The following is a 24,768-nucleotide window of genomic DNA, read 5'->3' on the forward strand; positions in this document are numbered from 1 at the left end:
TCAAAAAAATTAATGAAGGCGTGAATTTATTTTATCGATTTAATCAGGAATTACAAAACCGAATGCTTTGAAATCTTGGGAATATTTTAAAGTTATTATAAGCATGGTAAACTTTTGTTCAAAATGTATTTGTTCATCCCTCCTAAAAAAATTGATGACGTCACCCTTAAATTTTGCTGAATAAATCCTATCTAAAATGCAAAAAATATGATGAGTTTGTACTTGTGATTTATCATTCCATTCATATTTTTTAGATTTTCTTAAGAGGTGGTTCAAAAAAATTAATGAAGTCAATTTATTTTATTGATTAAATTAAAGGCAACACTTATTATTAGTATTACACCCCAACCAACCCAATTTGGTAGACACAAAATTTGTTAAAGGAAAAACTCGGTTGAAACATAAGGGTAGCACGCTTATTTACATCGACTTTAACATTACAGACCTGCATTTGTTTTATGCGTTCACTTGATTCCGCGAATGTGAAATAGACATGTTTATAATCAACCAATTGTGAATTTCACCGTCAAGAATTAAAATAAAACCCAATGTTTTATATAATAAGCGGAAGTCGAAGCAATAAAACCGACGGTCGTTTTGTTTACAGTTTCTGTGTTTGGCTCTCACGTATGCTGTTACGCCTGTCATCTTAAATTAACAATGTTTATACATACACGATTTTCAGTTGCCTCTGATACGTAGGTATACGTGAGTAAATTGTTTCGTTATTTTATTGATTATTACAAATCAATATTCAAACGACCCAATTCATTTTCCCGAAAATTTGAGAATATAATAATTTTATTCTTAGTATTACACTACATCTATCCCAACTGATATACGTGTCCTTGCAAAAATGTTGATGACGTCATCGCAATTTTTTTTTAAATTCCCACTACAAAAATGTAATGAGAAAAAAAACACAATAGGCATGCAGTCGTCAAGTTTCCGACAGCGAGGGAAGTACTGTCTAAACTCTTTAGACCAATTTTTTAACATTACATACATTTGTTTATTTTAACTTACAGAGGTTTTCATAAAAAAATAAAATTTGCAAAATCAAATTTTATAATTCTCGAAAATGCTGGAAATGTTTCATTGTACTTCATGGGCGAGGCAAGTTCTGTCTAAACAACCTTCGACCAACTTTTTCTTTTGTTTAAAACACAAATTTGCAATTTTTCTTACTTCCGGGGGAGCTTATATTCACAAGTTCGCGTAAGAAACGATGACAAGGTGTAAGTAACGATGATATCGTGTCCGTAACGCAATTTTTTCTCTTTTCAAACATAATCAAAATTAAACTTCTTCTCGGTTTTTGAATACACGAAAATTAATTTTTTTATAAATATAACTGTTTTTGTATGATAATTCACAATTCCATAGAAAATGGAGAAAATTTATCAATTCCAGAGAAGGCAGGTTCAAAGTTTTCATTTTTAATTAAATTTTGACTAAATTAAATATGACTTTAGTCATATCAAATTATTAAGAAAAACGAGAAAAAAATCTCGACGATTACGTTAAAAAATGAAAGTGTGAAAACACTTATGAGGACAGTTTAAAATAAAAAAACTTTGCACAATCCCGTACGATTTTAGCCTAAGTAACGGTGGAATTGCCCAAATAAAATAAACTGACTCATTCATTAATTTTTTTAAGCCACTTGTTTACGCAAATCAAAAAAATATGAAAGCAATGATAAATCATAAGTGAAAGCTCATCACATTTTACACATTTTGGGTAGAATTTTTTGACGGCCTTGGGAGATTTTTAAATTTAACTTATTGGTTTCTCAGATATGAAACTCTTGTCGTGGTCCTTGTGTCCGACATATAGTGAAAATATTATTTTTGTTCGTAGGTTGGTTCGTGATGAATTGATGATATTAACCCATTCTAGTGATTGGACAAAAGGAATACTTCAACTATATGCATTTTACTTATGTAATTGAGTAATTATATTTAATTTGGGAATGACTATTTACAAAAGAGATTTAGTTTACAATAAAATAATTTGGTATAACAATAAATTGTAGTGTAATTTAACATGCAAATATAATTAACAGAAATGAACTTCAGTATTAAATCACTTTTAGATAAATTCAAGAAAACGTAACTATAAAACCAAATCTTTGAAAGCATAAAAAACAAAAATTAAAAAAATCTAAAACAGAACAAAAACATAACAAAACTCAAAATTGGTAACATAATTCAAAATTGGTAAGAAACATTATAGTAGTTGCGTGGTCAGTGTTCATCAAACAACATCACTGTTTAACCAATAATTTCAAGGCAAATTAATCTTTAAAAATTATAAAATTCAAGACGTTATCCAATCGAGAATACAAAGGGTGATTTATTATCAAAATTAAATGGAACTTTAAAAATATTAACAAAAAACAAAAATTTAAACATTTTATGAAACCATGCACATTTTTAGAGATATCAATTATCAATATATACTTACCCCTTGTGTAACAACACACACTGAACTGGCAACTGGTTAGAGGACTCTGGCCTTTAATGGATCTTTTGGTCTTTTATAAGTGAAGACCCCTCCAAAGAAGTTGTTTTTGCAAAGTTGTTTACTAGTTTGTTACCACTCTATTTGGGGTGTCATAAAAGTATTTGTGTTTACACCAAATTAGGGTTAATTAACTTTAATATGAAGATTTTTAGTGGCTAAATGTGCTTTTTGTTAAAATTAACAAATCCAAACGATGAAACTATAAAACTGGACAAAGACATCGTGTCCAGTCAAATATTTAATAAATCTTGATTAGCATGGTGTGAAATCATAAAATCCAAGATTCACAAGGACAACTTTGATTTTTACGACAATGATGATTGTTCTCGGTGCCGTTTGGTTTAAAATCAGTTCATAGGTAGTAAAAACCTCTTACAATTTGCACAAGTACAGTATAAAATAAAACATATTTATTATTATTATTACAACATAAAAACTCAAATACCTTTTTTGCAACCGTTTTTAGGGTTTAAACCATGTAAAATTTAAGGAAGGTTTCGACATTCCGCCCACTTTTGTAAGGGGCATCTTCAAGAAGTGAAGAGCTAGAGAACGAAAAGTTCAGTGAAGAGAGAGAAACCGAAGTTAAACCGCTCTAATATTTATTCTATTTTATTAAATAATTTTTGTGTTTTGTACCCAGTAGCCGGCATACGCTTTCCAGTACGCCACTGGAACAATCCATTTCTCAAAGGAGCTGGAAGAGCATTTATGATCCCAGACAAAAGCGCGGTACCAAGCACCTTTTCAAATTACCTTCCCTCCCCACATTCTACCTCCATGGATTTTATAAACAGTGAAATTAAATGATACATGTTGACGGGATCGAAAACTGTTCTACGTTTCACAACATTTCTCAGATTAGGAAATCGTTAATAAACTGATCTTACAGTAACTGGTTGAGGGGGATCGTGGTTTCAAATGCGACTTAATTTTGTTCAAACAATTGTCCTTTGATGAAATTACCAATAAATTAAGTCAAGAGACCTTTTAAAATCTACCTGCGGAAAATTCCAAACTCCTAAACTACCAACCTAAAAGCACAGATTACGGCTAAAAGAGTGACTTTTGCCAACCCCTAACACGCTAAGCTTGTCTGGGTGATTGCCTACATTACTGGGATTGTGATGATTCTTATTTTTAAATGCATTGGAATCTGTTGATGTGTAGTTGATAAAAATATATAAATAGTGGACATGCTTTTATGAATGTATCGTACAGACATAATAAAAATATATATGTTAAAGGTATTGTAAGGATCCAATTCGAATTTTTAAATTTCAAACGAATTCCGCTCGCACAAGAAACGGTTAGTGAGAAGAAGGAGAGGTTGGCAACCAACCACCCCAAAGAAACAGACGTGCGCAAAGCGAGGGTGATATTGTCTTGAAAAATGGGTCACTTCTCTCTGACCGCTTCGAACAAACGGTCGACTTCCTTCGAGCGCTTCGAGCAACAGGTTGTATTTTTATCTGTGAGTTATTCTGTGCCTTTTGCTGTTGTTTTGCGTTTCCAGTGTTGATCCGTTCCATTGGAAAACCTAGCAGCCCCCGTTGAACCATTGGGTGTTCCTGATTTCTCATCGTTCTTACGACGAGGTTTTGTGTTCCTTTTTGGCGGTAAGCCGTGTCGAAATCTTCGCATCTTAGGAGAGGTATGTTTTGAACACGTTTTCGACTGGGTCCTGTTTCGCGGCGAGTTTCAAGCCCCGACGATGCTTCTGACCTCGTGACACATCGACGCGTGCGCTTTTTTCCACTAATCTCGTTTTTTTTATCTTTCATTTAAAATCCATCGCAGTAGGGCTTTACAGGAAGTGATTTTTATTTCGGGCCATGCTTTATTTAGCTACATTTGTGAAATCTGTATTTTGGATGGCGGCAAACGAGTTGTTATTTTCACAATTCTTTGTTCAGGCAGCAGCCATTTTGAGGCGTCCATTTTCTTTCTTTTAAACGAGCACATGTTTTAACTGAATCTATTGAACAAATTAACAACATTGTGGGTCATGGGGGGGACGTGCCTTTTTTATTCCTTTTATTTAGCCCATCGTTTATACAACGCCACAGGATTCATCGTATTTTTGCATCGCATATCTCCGACGCCTATTATTTGGAATGACGAATTCGTCCAACGCCATTTTGGACCTGCAGATTGTCTGCCATGTTTTTGTTTATGTGTTTTGTTTGGGGAAATGTATGTGTAATAATGGCCCACAATGTAGCTGAATAATTTCACGTTTGAATTTTAACCAATAACTTGACTGGACACGAATTAATATTAATCACATGTAAATCTGTTAACTTTACAATCTTTCACCTCATGCAATTTGTCTTTGTCTCACAATTTGAGCTTCAGTAATTTTCTTTGCTATATAATTTGAATTGAACGTAAATTTCCATGCTCTACAGTTTTGACCTAACATGATATTTTATTTGCACAGGTTTATTTCATACCAGATCTTTGTTTTCACAAATCTTTGCTAAGTTTTGATCTTGTAAATGTTTTGTTGATTAATGTTTCTATCATGTAAATTATCTGATGTCCAAATTTAATCTCAATTAAGAATTATTTGTTGTTGAATTTTCGTAAGAGTGTGTGGCGAATTTAAATGTTGTTTATTGCTCTTTGTTGAAACTTTAACACTTGTTCGGTTGTCATTTAATATTAGAGTCATAGAGTTTGAACATTTAAATAGAATTGGAGGTAAATAACACAACAACACGTAGTGTCGGCGATGGGCGCAGTTCCTAGTTGCGGTAGCGGAATGTATCGCGCTGTCTGCACAAGACGTGCAGGCTTTGAATCAGATTTCAGTGGGAACGGTCTTGACGACGAGGTAGTAGTTGACCAGACTTCACCGCTAGTTTTAGGCCGAAACGGCCTGCTTGGACGGCATGTTCGTCATGGAGGGGTGCTGTCTGGCAGGCTTGGTGTAGATAGAATCACCGTCGCGGGGGAAACCAGCCCAGACCGGGAGCTCCAAACTTCGCTCACGCTACGACGCCCCCTCTGGGTATTTTCTGTGCTCGTAAATGAAATTGATATATTTTGTTCTATATTTTGTTCGATCGCCACACTCTCATAATGATTCGGTTTCTGCCATCCAATTTACATAATGTGTAGGTCTTGTGTTTGTTCGGTTTTCATATGTGTATGTCTGTCAATTCGCGAGTGTTTTTCTTTCAAATATCTTAAGGTGTTTGACATGTAATATGTCGGTGAATAAAACCCCAGGGGGTTTTGGGGAATGAAGACCGATGACACCTTGGCCCTGCGGACTCGCCAGAAGGGCAAATTGAGCCGTTGTCGTTCTTCGTTTCTTTTTCCCCCTTAGGAAGGCTTTTGACCAACCTAATTTTGTCTATTATTTCTGGCGCTCTCGACCGTGTATGCACTTGTATGAAAGAACTTCTTCCCGCCATTTTTCAAAAACAAAAAAAAAACACACAACGTAGGTTCTCATTTGTTAGACGATCACAGCCAAGGCCAAACTTTGAATTTTTGAATTTTTCGCGGGCCTTTCAAACTGTTTCAAGGTCAAAATTTTAAGGCGGGAAGTTTGGGTTATCACAGTATCTACTTTTTTTTTTAATTTTTTGCATAATATGTAAAGGATGGTGTTTGGCAAATGTGTATGTGTAACTATCACTCATTTTGTATCAACAAAAGAAATTAGAGTGGCATCAATTTATGTAGCGAGCAGATGAGTATATCCCTTTGGATACCGTTACATACGTAATTAATTAGAGTGCAATTTAACTTTACTCGCCGCTTAAAACATTTAAAACCAGGAGGAGACAGATGCTGTACAAATATGTCGGTAAAAGCTCTCGTGCATTCCGTGTTTTTCCTATTTTCACATTGGTTGTAAAATTCCAGGCAATACAGTGTTGTAAAACTAGATGATTTAGTCAGTTCACTTTGTCTTTGACAATCGTTTTACGGTATCAGTTTAGAATAATCTTTTGTGTTCAGTGATAAAACCGTTTGAATTTCTTTTTATTGTAACAAATTAAAGACTATATTTTATATTCACTATATTCTTAATAAACTATACATCATTTACAACTTAAAATATATACATTTTACAAATAACAACGTTAAAATTAGTTTTTGATACACGACTTCACCATGAAAATTTTCAGTGATTGTAATTAAGAGGATTATCATTAATATTTAAAGTTGTATTCGTGATTAGCACCCGCATTGCCATATAATTTGATTTCTATTTAAAAAAGGGACATGAATTTTTGGTGCAATTTATTAACAAATTAAATTGAAATATATGGCACAATATTTTAACTTTGTCATAAGATAGGAACATAATTAACTTAAAGTTAAGCTTATTAAATGCGTAAAATCACAATGAGGAGATTAAAATGCACTCATATTGGAAGTTTTTTCATAGAAAAGCATGTAAGCGGTACTTTGTAACACTTCATCAACCATTACTTCTCGTATTTCAACATCAGATGTATAGTACCACCTGCAAAATCGTAATTAAAATATCACTGATGCTAAAATATTTTTAAACTTGCTTTGTGTTGTGGTGTCCTCTCCTGTATGTAATGAAATGTCCAGAATGTGCATCTCCGGTATGAACAACCACTGCTGCCAATTGATAGACATTCCGGAATTCATTCGCCATCTCTGACAAAGACCCCATTCCCCAGGACATGGGCATGCTACTCGATAATGGACTGCCACCTTCGCTGGTACTTGTGTACACAGAGTTGGTTAATTTTCGCTGATAGTGAGCGTGAATAAAAGTATAAGCTGCTAAAGACAACCTCATTGGAAATTGGACGTAATCTTGGCGCTTCGAGATTCCACCAGGTTGCCACGTATTGCGAGATATGTGTATGCAAAGGCATACTGGGAGCTAAAAATTGCAATTCCTGTAATGACAAGTGCCGGATGTGACGCATAGCTTCACAAACTCGAATGCAGCGCAAAATCGAGGGTTAAATAGGATGTTGGTAACAAATTCACCACTCACTCACAGGTTGAAAATGTACGTTTCAATTTTAAAATAAAATCAACTTAAAATTTAGTGTTTCTAATTTTCGATAAATCAAATAAAGCCCCACACTTTCCACCAAACTTTCTTCCGTTTTAAATATTAACTGCTTTAGCAAGGAGTATTTATCCACGTTTTGTCTTCTAATTTTTTTTCTTCTTACGCCCAGGAAATGACCTGACTTTTAATTATATTGGCACAAAACGATGGCAACAGCGCGAAATGTAATTTTTTTGCTCAAAAATGACAGTTGACTTGAAACGAATGCAACTTTTTCTGTAATACAACAGAATTTTTTTTATAACTATTACATATTTTAAATTTACGAATAACATTCTGAACTGTAGTTTCAAACTAATCTGAAGGAGCTAGTTCACTTTACTTGAAAGCTGTAGTATCGAATCTTTAGACAACATGTACGGAAATTTCCCCTGTGAAAAGAAAAAAATGTTGGTTGCCTTCTTAGCAAAGATGCATTTAAGTTTTATTTTGTGGACAAATAAAATCGTCATATATTTTTTGGATATTTCAAAACGATTGTTTGATTACCACTAAGAATAATATTTTGCAATCGTCTTTTCCCTAGATGTATGATTCAACTTATTTTTAGCAGTCATATTAATATATTTGTTACAGCTGTTTCGTAAAATACACTCCTAACATTTTTAATTGTTCTTGCTCATTAAAAATCAAAATTTTTGAAGGCCACCACCAAACAAACTAACAATTCAAACAAGATAAATTAGTGTCGTGATGTAAAAAATGATGTTCTATGATTCTCCATCACTTCTGTTACAATGGAACAAAAAAAAAGTAATGAGTGATTCAAACGTGCACACAAAATGATATGAAACTGTAGTATACCTTCCCAAAGTTAAGTATTTTAATTTGCTTGGACAAAATTGATGGCATGGCCGGATCTCTTCCACTATTACAACCTTCACATTGGACATCAGGTACAACTTCAGGAGTAACAAAATTGGTTAGAAGCTGATGCAACTTATGCCGTCCCCACCCTAGATCTCCAGCACCACTTGGAAGTGCCAGAGACAGACTTTCAAACTTATCATAACGAACTGTTGACTGAAAGAAATGTGTTAAAACAGATCCAATTTCACAAACTAAAATTTACTTTATGACCACATTCAGTGCATCTCAGCTGGCTGGTTAAAGTTCCGGTAAATGGATGGGAAACAGGTTGCTGAGGAGGTCCAGTCATTTGTAAAGCTCGACAAGATCTGGAAATCCATCTATTACGCCTAATTGCTGTACTCCTCCAGTTTAAACTACTTGGTCTGCACAGTTCATTTAAAGACATGACACTTCCAAGAGTATTAAATTCGGATATATCATCTTCAGGTTCTGGAGTATCTAATTCATTCATTCCCAAAGCGTCAGACAAACAACCCGCCTACAAAACCAGTATTGACAAACAAACTTAAATATTGAAATCATTACTTTTCTTGTGATTTTATGAGTTTCTTCATCTAGTGTTGTTAAAAGCACATTTAGTAATTCATGAGCGTCCTGTTCACCTGCTGGAATTACCCAACCCAGTCTTTTTAAAGCATTAATAACAGCTGCTGGAGCATATGTTTCTTTGACAGATTTGTTAGTGCCATTAACAACTAAAACCAAATTGTTATGATATCAGTGCAGAAAATTTAAAAGTTTACCTGAAAGAACAGTTGCTAGAGTTCCACGCAGACTAGTTTCTTTAACAAATCTGTCTTTTTCTAACCATGCTATAAACTGAGGACAAGCAGCTAAAGCATGTAATACAGCATTAAGGAAGCAAGTTTTTCCTAAGTTCACTAGTCCTGCTAAACGTCCACGGCCACTACCAGAAGCTGTTGCAGGGCCCCAAAATACAAAGGCCCCAACAACTGCTGCTGCCGTTAGTCCTGCTGCTACTAGAATTCGATCAGATTCCATTTCTAATAAAATTATAAATTACAGCAGGACGTGGGAGAAGAATACATTTTTACTTTTAACTCAAGTTGTCAACCATCCTGACTGAATGTACATCTAATTTTGGTCGAACTACAACAATAAGTATTAGCACAACACTGTAAATAAATATAATTGCTACAAATCACAATATTTGAAGACATATGTCATCTGCCAAATTTCACAATTTCACATAACACTTTCAGCATAGCCAACCACATTAAAATATCCCTGTATTGCTATTACATGCCCAACTTTACCCTAATTAAATAATCAGTTCAAGATTGATTAACAAATTCGCGCCAACAACAACGACTAGAAAAATGACAAAATGACCAGGATATTCAAATACTTACTTACTAGTTACGCAACGAAACACAAATTAATTATGCATTCTGCTTACCTCTCGTTTAGGGACATGGTGATCCTCAATTGGCAACGAAATCAATTTTGTTTATTGACATCTGTCATTTTAGGTTATGGCATATTTTTGGTAGTTAAATTTAAAAAATGATGGATGAAGGTTCGGAAAATAGCATTTATTATTTACTTACAAGCTTGTGTGAAAAATTTGCTGTTGATCAGAGTGCAGTGAGAAAATTGCGATCAAGGGTCTACGAAATATTATTAAAGAAAAGAACCAATAATGATTCTGACAAAAGTAATGTGCAAGTTTTTGCTTTAAAATTTACACAAAACATTTTTGTAGGTTTCAAAACTAGGAAAGGACTTGACCCTTACTGCAATTTATTAGCGTGGCAATTTACTTTAGCAACAAAATACGGTTTAGTTGAACATGGGACAGAGTTAAAAGAATGTGGTCAATATGTACGAGAACATTTTGGTGATGCTATTATTCAATTTTTACTGTGTTTGCGCAACGTGCCCTATGATCATGACGACTCAATGGTAATAGCTGTGTAGTGTTATATGATTTTTACTAAATTGTTTATTGCAGGATCTTGAGTTGCCATTATCTTGTAAAAATTTGTACAAAAATTCAGCTCTTAGAGTTAAAAGTGATTGTTCAACAAATGTGTTCATGAATTCAGATGAATCACATTCATCAGGAGATCTTTGGGATATAGTATCAAAAAACTCATATAGTTACAGAAAAAACTGGGAAGACTTTGGTCATCCTGAGCCTGATAAAGAGAAACCATTTTTATCGGAATTAGGAGAAAAATCTCATTTGTGGGTGGAAAATTTACCTTCAGTGTATTTCTCCTGTACATTTCAAAGTCCGATTCCAGTTAGACCACAAGTAAAAACAGTTTCAGAATTTGTGAAGGATGTGAAGTATCTGTTGGGTAATTTTTTTCATATTGTGTTTAGAATAATTAATCGGGTGAAATTTTGAGTTCCTGTGGTACCTAAACTGTACAGTATTTGTTTCTGCTGCATGATCTAATATGCCTTTTATGTAAATCCATTGTATTTTGTGTCTGATGGCTACCTGCAATGATACAATTCAAGATTATTTCATTTGCTGTACAGAGAGCGACTTTAAGTTGTTGACTACTTATGTATTTTACATAATTAATTGAAAATTATTTGCAATGAAAAAATGAAAGGACGTATTTAATCCTATTTGCATTTTTTTATTCCAGCTAAATACAAAACAATTTTTTAAAATTTTGACTTAATATTTTGGGTCTATTTGAAATCTTTTTTTTTTAATTCCGAGTTTTAATTAATCTAATTAGTTACTTTGAACAGTCTGGTGGATATGTGCATGCCTTGAAACTGAATTTAAGTAAATTTCGTTTAAGTTTAAGAAACACTATCACACAAGAAGGAACAAAAAAGTAAAAAGAAAACTAAGACAGGGAACCTGTGTTACTGGAAAAACTTCAGATAAACAAAGATAATTTTCTAGATGACTCTTCCCTGTCATGTGTATTAGATGATGTGAAACGTCTAAAGTTATTTAAAAAGAGCTTCCCTTAAAACAAGTTAGTTAAACAAGTTTAGTTCCCTAGATAATAATAAATAAATTCTATGATAACACCTGTAAGTTAAAATAAATAATAGTACTGTTTTTCCAAAATTTTATAAAAGTTAGTGCTCATTCACAATGGGCATAAAGCATAAGGATGTCATAAGCATTAATGCATAAAAATTTATGTTTAGTGCTCTATGCGTCACAATGAGCATAATGCTTAGGACATCCTTATGCTGTATGCCCATTGTGAATGAGCACTTATGTTCATTGTGAACGAATACAATCATAGAGCACTAAACATAAATTTTTACGCGTTAAAGCTTAGGACATCCTTATGCTTTATGCCCATTGTGAATGAGCACTTAGATAATAATTCACTTTTGATTTAATTAATCAAATTGATTGTTCATTTGTAAAGTTTTTTAAACATCGTATATAAACAACTTAAAAATGAAAATTAATTACTAAATCTCAAACAACAGCACATCTCTAAGCAGAATTTCTAATATTTTAATTTTGATGACGTCAAGAACTTCCTAGAGGGAATCGCTAATCATTAATTCGGTGTTATAGTATCTTGCCAAAATTCATTTTGTAGATTCTAACAATATACTTTTAAAAATTTATTTTTTTACGATAAGCCGTAAACGTATTTATAAAAACATCGACACATTATTATTAGACCAAAAATAAAGGAGCGGGTTACCATATTTATGGTAATAAAGCCTGAAGGGGGTCGACGATGTAAGTAGTTTCAAGTTAAATAATAACACTTTCTATAATTTTGTAGTTTATTAATATTATTTGGATATTTTAAATGTGATTTACTTGGCAAAATACTGAAATGTCTAGTTTAGGCTCAGTAAGTAACGTTTGCAAAACTATGCGGGATGATTTTTGATAATTTTGTGTCAATTTAAGGTGTTGTAAAATTTCCGACAAAGAGACTAGTAATTATTTGCGAACATAACTACAATTTCATCATTTTTAGATACATGAGATCGTAATTATTGCAAATAGACATCTATTTTTTTAATTTTCCGACGTTTGTATTTATATTTATAACTACTATATGGGACATTTTAATTAAAAAATAGCACTAGTCAACAAGCACGCATGAACGGGCAGTGCACAACTGCACAATATCAAAAATATTATAGGATTATTCAAATAAAATGCCATTCGAAAATGTTCCATTAAACAATATGAACTGGTTGTATTGTATTCGATAAAATAAATTTCTTGGTTATCAATTTTTTGAGCCTACTTGTGTGGTCAGTTCTAAAAACTGCCACGAAGGTACACACAAGTAATACTAGATTTATCTATCACGTTTTTTAAGACAGGGTCACAAACGTTTTTTGGTCAACTTTTTTCAGTAATTTGCATTTTCAAAAAAAAATAATTATTTACTTCTAAAAATTAAAAATTCGTAATTCCACCATACTTATAAATGAATTGCTGGAATTTTGCACAAAACTTTTTGGTTACCTCGCCTTGACAGACACATTGCAAAAGAGTGTTTTAATTGATTTACATAGGTTGATTAAATTCCAAATTGTCAGTTTTCTCATATTTTGTAACATTCTCAGACTTATCTCCAAGTAACTTTCCCGTGGAAAACAAATTTGTTCAGATTTAGTTTTCTTAGAATTAATGTTGGGATAAACCCCACAAACTTAGTGTTGAAGGAGAGCACACTCGAAACAAGTTTGTCGATGTATGTATGTTGGTATAAATAAAATATTTTAAAGTTTATTCTTGAAATGAGTCATTGGAAGAAGAATCAGAGGGTTGTTATCCAACTTTATGGCAAACTTTTATTCAGTGATTGGAACAATTACTTTTAAAAAGTAATACATTACTTTAACAATTACTTTTTGCACTTTGAAAAATTTGATGAAGACACAATTTTAGATATTTGTTGTATAGGTCCAAAATAAAACAAATAAATACTTCACGCAAGAGGACTATATTTATAATTTAAATTCAATAATAACTGACATTCAAAATTTTCGTCAGCCAAAGCATGATGTTTTGTCTTAAAAACATCCGCGCCAACACTAAACATCCTTTCCACTGCGGCGCTAGATGGAATTGTTGTGGGGCAACATGTTACGTTTTTTTACCCAAAAATTGAAAAGCCGATTCTTTTGCGCCTAATTTCATTTCACTCTAGCTACAAATAAAAGTTCGATGCCAACTGCAACAATTTTTAAACAGAAATTTGCATTGGTGGGAGATTTCAAAATATCTTATTGGCTACGTGTAAATGTATCGTAAATATTAGTCCACCGATAATTACCTGCGGACGCAAATATTTTAATCTTTAATAAAAAGTATGTTCCTAAATACTTAGAAGGAGGCTACAAGATAATGTAAACTTAAAAGTCTGTCTTTAACTGCCTCTTACTTGGCGTTGTGACTTAAGGTACATGTCCACTTGAGAGGGCGCTTGCGAGAAATAATTCCAAAATCAGACCGTAAAGTCATGGTCGGGCCGGCCCACAACAGGGTAAGTGTATCGTTTTTACCTGGTTTCTCTGAGTTTGTGAGCGACTCGCACAATACGAACGGATTTCGAAGTGCGACAGTGATCCCCAATAAGTCTGTTTTACGTGTATTTTTTTCGTAATAACTGAATTCATTGCAATAATAGACCTTTGAAATTTGAAATGACAACTTGAGATTAAAGATGGCTTAAAATCAAAATCAGAACTCTCGTGAGAGTTGCTCTTCAGTGGACACGTACCTTTACAGATTAAATTTAGAAAACCTTAGAGGGTGAACAATCTCATGAAATTTTATAGATTTAAGTGGACCAGAAAAATGGCTAAAGTTTGTTTGACCACAAATTTTAAATATTCTGTCCTGTTTACTCAATTATTTATTAAGATATTTTATTTCTGTAAAGCGCAATGGATTTTTTAATACAGTTTCTACTAATGTACCTTTCTGAAAATTTAAAATTGATGCATAAATAGCGAAAACCAGATAATCTCTTACTCATCACAATTTTAACGCGTTTTAGTTTTTTTTTGACAACAAAATTTAGAAAACGGAAAGGCAGTCTGGGTAGGGTTTTTACGCTCAATTCAACGGTGTTAAGTTTATTACAATTGGACGTGTACTTTTGGCAAAAACTTAGGCAGACGTTTATATGTATTTCCCTAAGCTGGAATATGCTTTGGCTCACCCTGAAAATGGTGAAGAGCTTATGTATGGTTACCTGGTTTCTTAATAAATTCTGTGCTAAACTCGTTTTCGATTTTAACTACTTACTCGGTTAATCTTCTCTTTGTGGGGACGAACCAAGTATAATCCCAGCCGATCAGGTAAATGATTCGTAGAGAAAAACAAAACAATATTTTTGAGTATTTGGGTTAAAAGTAATTGTAAAAGTGACTGAATTACTCAAAAAAAAGGAATTCGTTACAATTGCTCATTACATTTTTTGAAAAGTAGTGCATTACAATTACTCATTACTTGAAAAGGAATTGAATTACAGTAATGAATTACTTGTAACTGAATTACTTCCAACCCCTGCTTTTAATATACTAATTTAATATTTAATATTAGTTTAGTCAAATCCATAAAAATTTTAAAAATAATAAATGGGCAATGGTAAAAATTCTTTACAAATTATTTTACCTTCAACTTGGGGTGTTTTTACATGTAGAACAAAATTAATACCTCTGATTTTAAAACCACAAATCCGACATGGGATGACTCGCGGGCTTTTTATTTGCATCGGTAAACAAGCACGGTTAATTTGTGCAGTGAACACTAGAATTACATCATTTGGGGTTTAATTTGCAAAGTGTATCTATCTTTAGAACGTAATTACTTTTACACGCTCTGTTTGTTTTTAAATGGAGAAATGTAGCAGTTGATTGCAAAGGTGAAAAATTTAAGGGAAGTACAAATTTCACAAGTACATTTTACCTCCAAAATTTGATAAATACGTTTATAGTATTGAAGTCAAAACAAAATCCAAAATATTTAAGAAACTAATATAGTAATCTTCTGCTTGCTTATAAACAAAATAATAGTTGCCGAACATTTGGTGAATATGGTTGATTATTCTTGAACAAATATTGGGTGTGCCATATTTTTAGGTGATTAATAATGCTGAAAATTTTTATTTATGTGAAATTATCTCACGCCTGGAAAGTAAAAATTATAAAGAATGTCAAAAATGAATTCGTTTATTGATTTAATAAATTTTAATCGTTTGACAGGTGCGTAAGAGCGCGTGCTAATAACGGAACGGTCGCGGATTCGAACCCCTCATAACCTTTTTTTTTTCTTACGCTGTGATTGGTAATGTCTACATTTTTTATGTATAGGCGTTATCATAAAATAAATAAAATTTCCCAAAATCAAATTTTATCATTTTTCGGAGAAGCTGGACTGTTGGACTGTACTTCAGATGTAGACAAAGTTCTTTCTAAATAACAAACGTTTTAATTTTAAGAAGAGAGTAACAGTATGATTATGGTGTTCCATAATATACATCAAAATTAATATGCAGTATATTATCTTATCAAACTTAATAAAAAGTTGATGACATCGTCTTCAAATGATTTTTAAATGAGCCGTGATTATAAAATACGGCCTGATGCGGTGTTAGTTGCGCTTCAGATGCGAGGGAAGTTCAGTGTAAACGGATTTTCTGAGTAAGGAAATTATTATGCATTGAAAACCTCGGAGAATTCACGTCAAGCTTGTTTTGCTCGTTTTTTTTGTGAAACCTTATCTTTTCCAATAAAAATATTTTTCAGTGGGAATGGCTTCTTATTCGTTCAGTTACAATGAATGTGGCGACTTTTTTTTGGTACCCAATATTACAGTCAAGGGATTGACACCTTCAATCTTAAAAACATACAGCGACGAATTTATTTTTTGCGGAACATGTTATAAAGCGCTTCATGAAATAGCAACACCTAGTCCATACTCTGGGGAATATAAGCAAGACGGTTACATCTTTGCTGTAATTTGCTATCATTTGTTTTGTTGTTTTTTACTTCAATAATATTTTTAGGAACTCTGCCAAAGCATTCAACGTTATTTGGAATTTTATCGCACAGTCGTTATCGGAATTCCTGACAACATAGGTCTATTAAAATTGTACGAACGCACAAACCAGTTACGCAGTCATCTCACAACTTTAACCGAAATCTGCAAGCTAGGCCCTTACTCGAAATCAGAAAGAATGCCTCATGGAGTCTCACTTTTAAACTATTTGTACCAAACTGCATTGAATCTCACTGACAAAAATGTTTTATTGGTACTTTACGCTATACTGTTTCCGTGTTGTCAAGTTTATTTTAGCAGATTTCTGCAACAATGGCTTTTAGAAGGCAGTGTTAATGATCCATACGAAGAATTTTTCATTAAATCCAACTTTAAATACGTATCTACCAGAGGCAGGACTTATTGGACTAGGAGTTATTTCATACGTGAAGACGTTGTTCCCGATTTTTTACTGGACCTGATAATGGATATTTTGAATTGTGGAAAAACGATGAATTTACTAAAATTATGCATGCCATCGGTTAGTTTCAATGTAAGGTCAGTTTTATTTAATTAACTATTTTTTTCTGCAGAGTAAATTATGTTCATATTTAATGGGAAAGAAACCTCTCATTATTTCTTGTTGTTTGACTTCCGAACAATTATCGTTATTAGAACAAAATGCGACGAGTTATTACCTTGAAGTTTTGTCCGAATGCGGGTCTAGAATGAAGCTTGAACAGATTGTAAGAGCAAGTAAGGAGCAAGATCCATTTTTCATGAATTTGATTGCCAAGAAAAGAGCCATGACGTTGAGAAGACTCGAACGTAAGTAATCTTAAAACTTTACTCTCTCTACATAGCTATTTAAGCAATATTCGTTATTTTACTAATGTCTATTTTCTATTTAAATGATTTTTTATATTATTAGTTTATATGCTTCAAATTGAGCCTGTCTTTACCGGATACAAAGAACAATGCGAAAACATCTGAAAGTCCTTTTTTTCAAACTGGAAAATTTTGTGTTTGTTGAACCAAAGCGTGTATGTTTGGCCGAATCAATTTGAGTAATCCACTCCCGACATTCGTAATTGAACGTTATTGACAATACAAAGTATCGCCGTGGGTGCTGTTAGATTTCAAGACATTTTCGTTTGGTTAGGTGTAGGAATCATTTCACTTTTTTTTTTCATTTTCGTCTTCAAAACATATTTAGAATTTTTGCTGTAGTACTGAAAAAAAAAAGGTGTAAGCCACGCATTAGAAGCGAGAACTTTAAGTACAATGTTGATCAATTGGTTCAAGCAGTGACTATTTATATATGTATAGTCACTGGTTCAAGTATAGAATTTCCGAAAAGTGAGTACGTCAATCGTAGATGATTTATCATGGAATTTTTGTTTTGGGGCCTAAAAATTAATTTTTCTCTATTGAAGTTTGACAATCGGTCTAGTAGTGTCGAAGATTATCTGTTTAATAAAAATCGACATAGATGATACACGGACGGCAGACAGAAAGACCTATCTTTCGTACTCTGAGGGACAATTAAAATTTAAGTACTGAACAACTGAGTAATTTCAGCCAATTTAAGAAAAACATTAACATGCATTTCGATACGGAAGTTCTTTTTACTTTGGCGTAAGTTAATACATATTACAATAGGTTGCATCCGGCGAATTGTTACTTTCATGTTTTCTCGACGTTTTATGACTTCTAGAGTACGAAACAATAGGTCTCTCGATTTCGTCTGTCTGCCTGTCTGTCTGTCTGTCTGTCTGTACATTTTTATAAGACAGATAGTCTTCGAAACTACTGGACCAATTGTTGTCAAATTTTGTATGTATCTTAGGAATATCATGTAGATGGTAAAACGCTAACCAAAATTTGGCTAATTAATAATTTTTACGTGTATTTGAGGAACACAGAAACATCGATTTACGTGTATTTGAGGAACACAGAAACATCCATATTAAAAAAAAATTAAAATTGTATATGATTTTACAATTCAGTTTTGACACTGCAAAAATGCTCTGAAATCTTGCAAGCGTTTTAAGATTATCATAAGCGTGGTAAATATATTCTATATAAATGTACAAAATATAACGATTCTTTACCTGTTGGTTATCAAGGTATTCATATTTTTTAGACTTAGGTACTCCAACATATTAATGAATGGAGCAGTTTATTTGTTGATCAAGTTTTTATTTAATCAATAAAATGAACTGTTTCTACTTACCCCATTTTTCGAAAATTTAGGAATACAGTACTGTTATTATGTATATTAATATTACCATGTACTGATATTTGTCCTTGTTAAAATGTTAATAAATCATGACAAAATTTTGTAAAGGAAAAGCCCACTGGAAACATACGCATAGCATGCTTCTTTGTGTTTGCACTACACATATCTTTATTTTAACTGTTAAGAGTTATCACAAAAAAAATAAAATTCTCAAAATGAGATATATTTAGCGCAGTTCGAGACAAGTTCTGTCTAAATAACTTTGGATCAACTTTAATGTCAAACAGTTATGTAAAACTTATTTTTTTTAAGCAAGTTTGTCATTATTGCTTTTTGACAAATCAGAAAACCACGTAAATTTAATGTGGTATATGTAGGAATCGATTTGAAGTAATAGTTTTTAAAAACTGGTAGTTAATTTCTAAGGAAAAAAAAAATTAGTATATAGTTTTTCTTATTCAAGAATTTGTTACATCCTAGTCGTAGACGCCTGTAAGTTAATGCATTTTTTCCGGTGGATTTTATTTTATGTTTTTGGTTTACACATGATGTTATCATTTTAAGTGAAAACAGTACCCTTTAGTAAAAAAGTCCGGGAGGTAAATTTGAATTAAGTAAATATGCTGATTTTCATTATTAAATAAATTTTGATGTTTTCAAAAACATGTGGATTTTTTAATTTGATCACTCGGTGCACCCTTTAGTTTTTTTTTTCAAGGAAATATCAGCATTTGTGTCAAAATTTTATCGGTGTGTGTGTAACGTGTCAAAGTTATATTTGTAGAATTTTTGTGAACAATTCATGAAATATTAGTTACAAAATGTAATGTAGTAGCACTAAATGCCTGAATCTTTGGTTGTAGTTATTTCTAACACCTATTCACCTTTCTTCATGGCATACTGTGTTTTCTTTTATGTCAAAAGAATTTTGTTGATCTGCAAGTCAGACTTTTATTTATTGCAACAGCGATGGTTTCAGTAACGCTTGTTTTAATAACTCAAAAGATTGTTGGAATTCTTCAAAGCAGTTGGAAATGACGCTCTTCTTTGTAATAGGCTTCATCGGGCGATTGGCTGCTTTCATTTTTTCTCGACGTTTTATACCCTTAGAGTACAAAAAAAATGGTCTTCCGTTTCCATCTGTCTGTCTGTCGTCTGTGTCGATTTTTTCTAAACAGATGATCTCCGACACTACTGGGCCAATTATTGTAAAATTTTGTATGTACTGTTGCGCCCCCCCCAAGAGTGCACGATTTTCCGTTGTCATGGAATTTTTTTAAATTTTAAATTAATGTAAGTCTCGCTATTACCAGTGGTGTAGCAGTTTTGAATAAACAAAATGTCAAATTTGACAAATTTTGTTCTTCGAGCGCCCATGATTTGAAGATACATTTACAATAGAGAAAATTATCCTGCACTTTTGAGGGGCCGCAACTGTAGATGGTAAAATGCTAACCAAAATTTAATGACATCCCTTCAATTTTTTTTTAGTGAACGCTATTTAAAATTTTCTAAATTAACATGGTCCTATACTTGTGGTTTATGAATCCGCTTTGATTTTTTTATCCTAGGCAACTAGATATTCGCAAAGAAATCAAAATTGCAATGGGTATTTAGCAAAGCATAATATTCGATATTAAATAATATTCAAGTGCTTGAAGTTTTTGTAGTAGGTTTTATAAACAGAAAGTTAGCACGGCAGAAGTCTCAGATGAAGCGCTATATATTTTATCTAACTATGTTAGAATCGTAGATAGGTGAAAAATGTAAAAACAATGATTTATGGAAAATTGTTATAATATATAAGGAATTAAGAACGCGTTTTTGAACGTTTTATTAGAATCTTTACACAAAAATATTAATGCTTTCACAATTTTGTTTTTACGTTTGTAAATACGAATTAAGAACCAAACTTTTTAAACCAGGAGGTGCTTTGATTTTTATTTCTTGTCGAAATTTTAGTTTAAACTTTATCTTTTTCCTACTATCGTCACCTTTGTTATTTTGTATTTTAGTTGAAAGGAAAAAAGTCTTAGAAGAGGAAAAAGAAAAAAAGCTTGACGAAATAACCGTTTTGAAGGAGCAGTACGATTCGGCCCTTCAACTGAAGCAGTCACGTATAGCTTCAGAAATTGAAACCGAGATAAAACAGATCGAATTTAATATATCGATTGAAAATGTTCGAGATAAGTTAATAGAGAAGGAGGCGTAAGTTGTAATATAGCGTAAGTAATATTTTTTGATGGTTGTTCCTTTAAGGAAGGAAATGATAGATTATTACAATAAGCTATACGAAATCTCGGATCAACGTCGAAAGAAAATTGAAACCCACATCCAAAAGCTAAAAACTTATTGTTTAGACCAGTCGATACCAGTAGAGATTAATTCCTCAGAGGAATCGTTTTATTCGGTTGATGATGTAGTGAAGGAAGAAGAAAACGATGAGAAATTTATTGATTCATTACCAGAATGCGAACAAGAGGGGGCACTGGTTTCTGAACCTCAATCTGAATTAAAACCGATGCACTCGTCACAATCGCTCGATATAATTAATGCAAATAACGAAAAAAGCGAAGATAATACGATAAAAGCTGTAATGGAAACATTTGCAATGGCTCGAAAAATTAAGGAAAAGGTATTGTCAGAAGAAATGGGTATAATACTTGCAGCACCTGTTCACAAGAAACAAGTCAGCTCAATCTTTGATAACGAGAAATTAACCGATGCGCAAAGAAATAAATTGAGAGTGTTAAGCTCAGAGTTCGGAATCGAAATTAAACCACCGCAAATCAAGAAGAGTTTGACTCAGTGTGAAATTAATCGCAATGTTGTCTTAGGAAGTAGCGACTGCTTTTACCCTTTCAAGCTAGATAACGTGAATTATCTTAATAAGAACCTTGCAACTTCTACCGAAGAGAGCGAAAAAAAGATTAAGAAGTCGACGAGTTTGTCGTTGGACTTTGTTAAAATTGATCCTCCGATACCGATGAGCGTCGATACGACCCCGATGAGTGAATCTACTACAAGTAGATTAGTTTTAAGTGTAGAAAAAGGTGAATTTGAAAGCATTCCGACAACCGCCGATACTCACATTACTGACGAAGGATTTGTTTTTGATGGAAACCCCGAATCAGGGTATATTCTGATTAAAAGAAGTTTTTCGGATACTTTGCAAAAGAAAGTCTTTTCTAAACGAGTCACTGTAGAAGAAGCTTCTGGTTTAAGCACGAATTGTTTAAAGTTATTTTTGCATGAAAGCATATCTATTCCACTGGCAACACAGACGAAGTTAGCAGAGAACGAGTTACTCAAATATTTTATAGACAATTTGCACTACTTCAAACATTTGAATAGTTTGAGAGATTACTTTTTTCTTCAAGATGGCGAATTTGGTCGAAATATTACTGAGAATTTGTTTGAAAAGTTGTACGACGTGCATTTTCCTATTGAACTGATCAACTGTAGAACTTTGCAGAATTTAGTCTTTGGTGCTTTACAGATGTCAAGTAAATTTCAAGAAAATTCTAATTATTTGTCTTTTAAAATCAATAGTTTGCCAAAGAGGTTTCATTTGGGAGATCCAGACGTTTTAGATTGCTTGTCTCTCACTTACAAAGTGCACTGGCCGTTAAACATTTTGCTTCCGGTGGATACTGTTAGCAAATATGACGAAGTATTTAAGTATCTTTTGAAACTCAACCGTATTTCTTGGGTTTTAAAAAAGATATTTTTGGTAAGAGTTTCGAAGTGGTATTTATTATCTAATGTTTATATATGTAGGAACTGAAAATTCTAGCAAAAGTTTCTGGAAAAAAGGAAATATATCTAATGATATCACCTCACTATCGAAGATTGCATCAGTGCCGTCATGTAATGTTACATTTTATTCAGACGTTGCAGAATTATGTCGTTGGTGAAGTTCTGCAATCTAGTTGGGAGATTTTTGAACGAAGCTTATCTACAGTAAACAATTTGGATTCTTTATATTTAGCGCATACAACATACATAAAAAATATTTTATTTTTGTAAGTTAATTTCGCTTTTCTTCGCTTTAATGTTAAATTTGTTTTTTAGATGTCTGTTAAATCAAAAGTCGACGCCTTTGAGAAAAGTTATACATAAAATTTTCGTTGTGATTTTGAAATTTTATGATCATTTAAGATCAAGAAGTTGGAACTGCGAAAATGGTACATACGTGCATCCAAATTTCTCTAAATTAGAAAGCATTTTTCAAAATTTCGAGGAATTTGTCCTGTATTTGTTTAAAATAGGAAGAAAAGTTGCAAGAAGTGGCTATCAACCTCACCTCACACAGTTACTCGATATGTTGGATGTTAATGGTTATTACTCTGCAAAAAATGATATTCATGTTACTTGAACTTTTATTAAATGTTGTAAAAAAATAATAAATAAATAGGTATTTAATGCCACTTAAAATTATTAGTTTTTTTTTGTTTCCCTGAAAGAAATAAACAATATGCCAAAGATTCTAACAGGTGGGTATTTTTATTGTTAGTGTAAGTAAATTAAACTTTATTTAAAAATATGCAGCCAAACTTACTATATCAACAATGTTCCTAAAATAGACAGCTTGTGCAGAAAAATTAAATTTACTGTAATATTAAATTTCGTACGTTAATTAACTGAAACTGGATCTCCGTTGACTGCAAATTTATTATGGTGTCAACTTATATTGATCTGCTAATGTGAATTAAACGTCTGCATATTAATAGAGTTATTATTGTTGTCACATTAGAGAAATAGAACAAGGTTAGTCTTAAAAAAATGCATACTTATTTCATAATGTGGGAGGGGAAATATTTATTTTTTAGATGTTTTCGTCTGGATTTTTTTGCGCGCCACGTGTTTTGTGACTAGGAGAGCATTTTTTCGTATGATTTTCTCCAAGGAAACTTTTAATTGCGTCGAGACGACTGCTGGTTAAAAAATGGGAGTATATTTATATAAATTGCTCTAAGATATAAGTAGAAACTGTTCTAACCCTGGAGACGACAAAAACTCAGTTGGATTATGTTTTATACTATAAGTACTGTTCATGAAAACGAAACACCTATATACCTACAAGGTGTGATCGACAAAAAACGTCCTTAGGCAAACGTAGGTTTCTTCTCTACTTCCACTCACGACAAAGAACGAGAAAATGAGTTTGCTCGTTCAACTTGATGTTTTTATCGCTCATCTCAAAAAATTCACAAGTGGTCTGTCCACGGTTTATTCTATTTTCTTATTTTTAAACTGTTTGCACAAGGTATTTAAAAAAGTGGTCAATGATTATCTACTTTTGGAACCGTTTTCTTGAAATGTTGGTTAAGAAAGTAATTTTATATTAAGTTTAACACTGTAGGTATGTCCCCTAATGAATATATTTATGTCCTGTTTCTTAATGATTTACTGTAATCCCCCAAATGCCCTAGTCCTGCTTTTGCTGATGACAAAAATGCATCATATAATTTCCTCATTTAATATGTTGACAATTTCAATTTGTTTTAAACATTTGTAAATGTTTTTATGTATCATATACGCGTAAATCCAATCCTATTGATACTTTTTATACTATTAATGGTCTGAACTTAGAGAAGACCTCAGTTGTTAAAGATCTGGGTGTAACTTATGACTCGGAGCTAACTTTTAATATCCACATTGAAGACTTAAGTAATTTAGCAAATAAATCATTGGGTTTTTCTAATGCGCGTTTCTATATATTTTAATAATCCTGATTTACTGAAATCTCTTTTCTTTGCGTTTGTGTTGAGTAAAATTGATGAATATGCCTCATTAATCTGGTACCCCATCTACATGAATTAACATACGATGCTTGACAAGATACAAAGAAAATTTCTGAAGTTTCTCTCATTCAAGATGAATGGCTCCTATCTGAGTGGCGGCACTGATATTAACTTATTATTACAACGCCATGGAATGGAGTGTGCTAAATTTTTGATCAAACTGCTTCATAATAAAATTGATTGCTCTATTTTTCTCTCTAAAATACAATTTCATGTTCCACGTTTTTCAGCAAGACTTGCTAATAGCTTTAATATT

At 32.6% G+C, this 24,768-nt stretch overlaps 2 protein-coding genes across 5 annotated transcripts; one reads left to right on the plus strand and one right to left on the minus strand.

Moving 5' to 3' along the window:
- Positions 1-6,563: 6,563 nt before the first annotated feature.
- Positions 6,564-9,949, minus strand: LOC135123724 (ubiquitin carboxyl-terminal hydrolase 30 homolog). 4 transcript variants are annotated; one of them, XM_064048585.1, is made up of 8 exons: positions 9,652-9,804; positions 9,541-9,595; positions 9,229-9,489; positions 9,011-9,180; positions 8,685-8,963; positions 8,417-8,635; positions 7,071-7,414; positions 6,564-7,018 (listed from the first exon to the last, which is right to left on the minus strand). In XM_064048585.1, the coding sequence occupies exons 3-8, from the start codon at positions 9,485-9,487 to the stop codon at positions 6,907-6,909; spliced, it is 1,383 nt and encodes a 460-aa protein (XP_063904655.1). In that variant the 5' UTR covers positions 9,488-9,489; positions 9,541-9,595; positions 9,652-9,804; the 3' UTR covers positions 6,564-6,906. The 4 variants fall into 4 exon arrangements, with proteins under 4 accessions (XP_063904655.1, XP_063904653.1, XP_063904652.1 ...); XM_064048583.1 differs by lacking the exon at positions 9,652-9,804 and adding an exon at positions 9,906-9,949 and having other exon boundaries at positions 9,229-9,595; XM_064048582.1 differs by having other exon boundaries at positions 9,229-9,595.
- Positions 9,860-23,145, plus strand: LOC135123723 (gamma-tubulin complex component 6). Its single transcript, XM_064048581.1, has 11 exons — positions 9,860-9,923; positions 9,979-10,163; positions 10,212-10,411; positions 10,461-10,812; positions 16,232-16,440; positions 16,492-17,004; positions 17,057-17,291; positions 20,721-20,913; positions 20,965-22,438; positions 22,486-22,730; positions 22,780-23,145. The coding sequence occupies exons 2-11, from the start codon at positions 10,013-10,015 to the stop codon at positions 23,081-23,083; spliced, it is 3,876 nt and encodes a 1,291-aa protein (XP_063904651.1). The 5' UTR covers positions 9,860-9,923; positions 9,979-10,012; the 3' UTR covers positions 23,084-23,145.
- Positions 23,146-24,768: the final 1,623 nt, after the last annotated feature.

This window comes from Zophobas morio, unplaced genomic scaffold (assembly GCF_036711695.1).
Source record: "Zophobas morio isolate AGI-343-1 ecotype UQ-CSIRO unplaced genomic scaffold, CSIRO_AGI_Zmor_V1 ptg000006l, whole genome shotgun sequence".
NCBI lineage: Eukaryota > Metazoa > Arthropoda > Insecta > Coleoptera > Tenebrionidae > Zophobas > Zophobas morio.

Bases quoted from the DNA above. Each gene is read 5' to 3' on its own strand.
- LOC135123723 (XM_064048581.1), top strand. From the start codon at position 10,013: ATGATGGATGAAGGTTCGGAAAATAGCATTTATTATTTACTTACAAGC. The intron at 10,164-10,211 runs GTAATGTGCAAG...ACATTTTTGTAG, and splicing joins CAATAATGATTCTGACAAAA to GTTTCAAAACTAGGAAAGGA. The intron at 10,412-10,460 runs GTAATAGCTGTG...TGTTTATTGCAG, and splicing joins ATGATCATGACGACTCAATG to GATCTTGAGTTGCCATTATC.
- LOC135123724 (XM_064048583.1), bottom strand. From the start codon at position 9,487: ATGGAATCTGATCGAATTCTAGTAGCAGCAGGACTAACGGCAGCAGCA. The intron at 8,636-8,684 runs GTAAATTTTAGT...CATTTCTTTCAG, and splicing joins GCACTGAATGTGGTCATAAA to TCAACAGTTCGTTATGATAA. The intron at 7,415-8,416 runs GTATACTACAGT...TGCAATTTTTAG, and splicing joins AAATACTTAACTTTGGGAAG to CTCCCAGTATGCCTTTGCAT.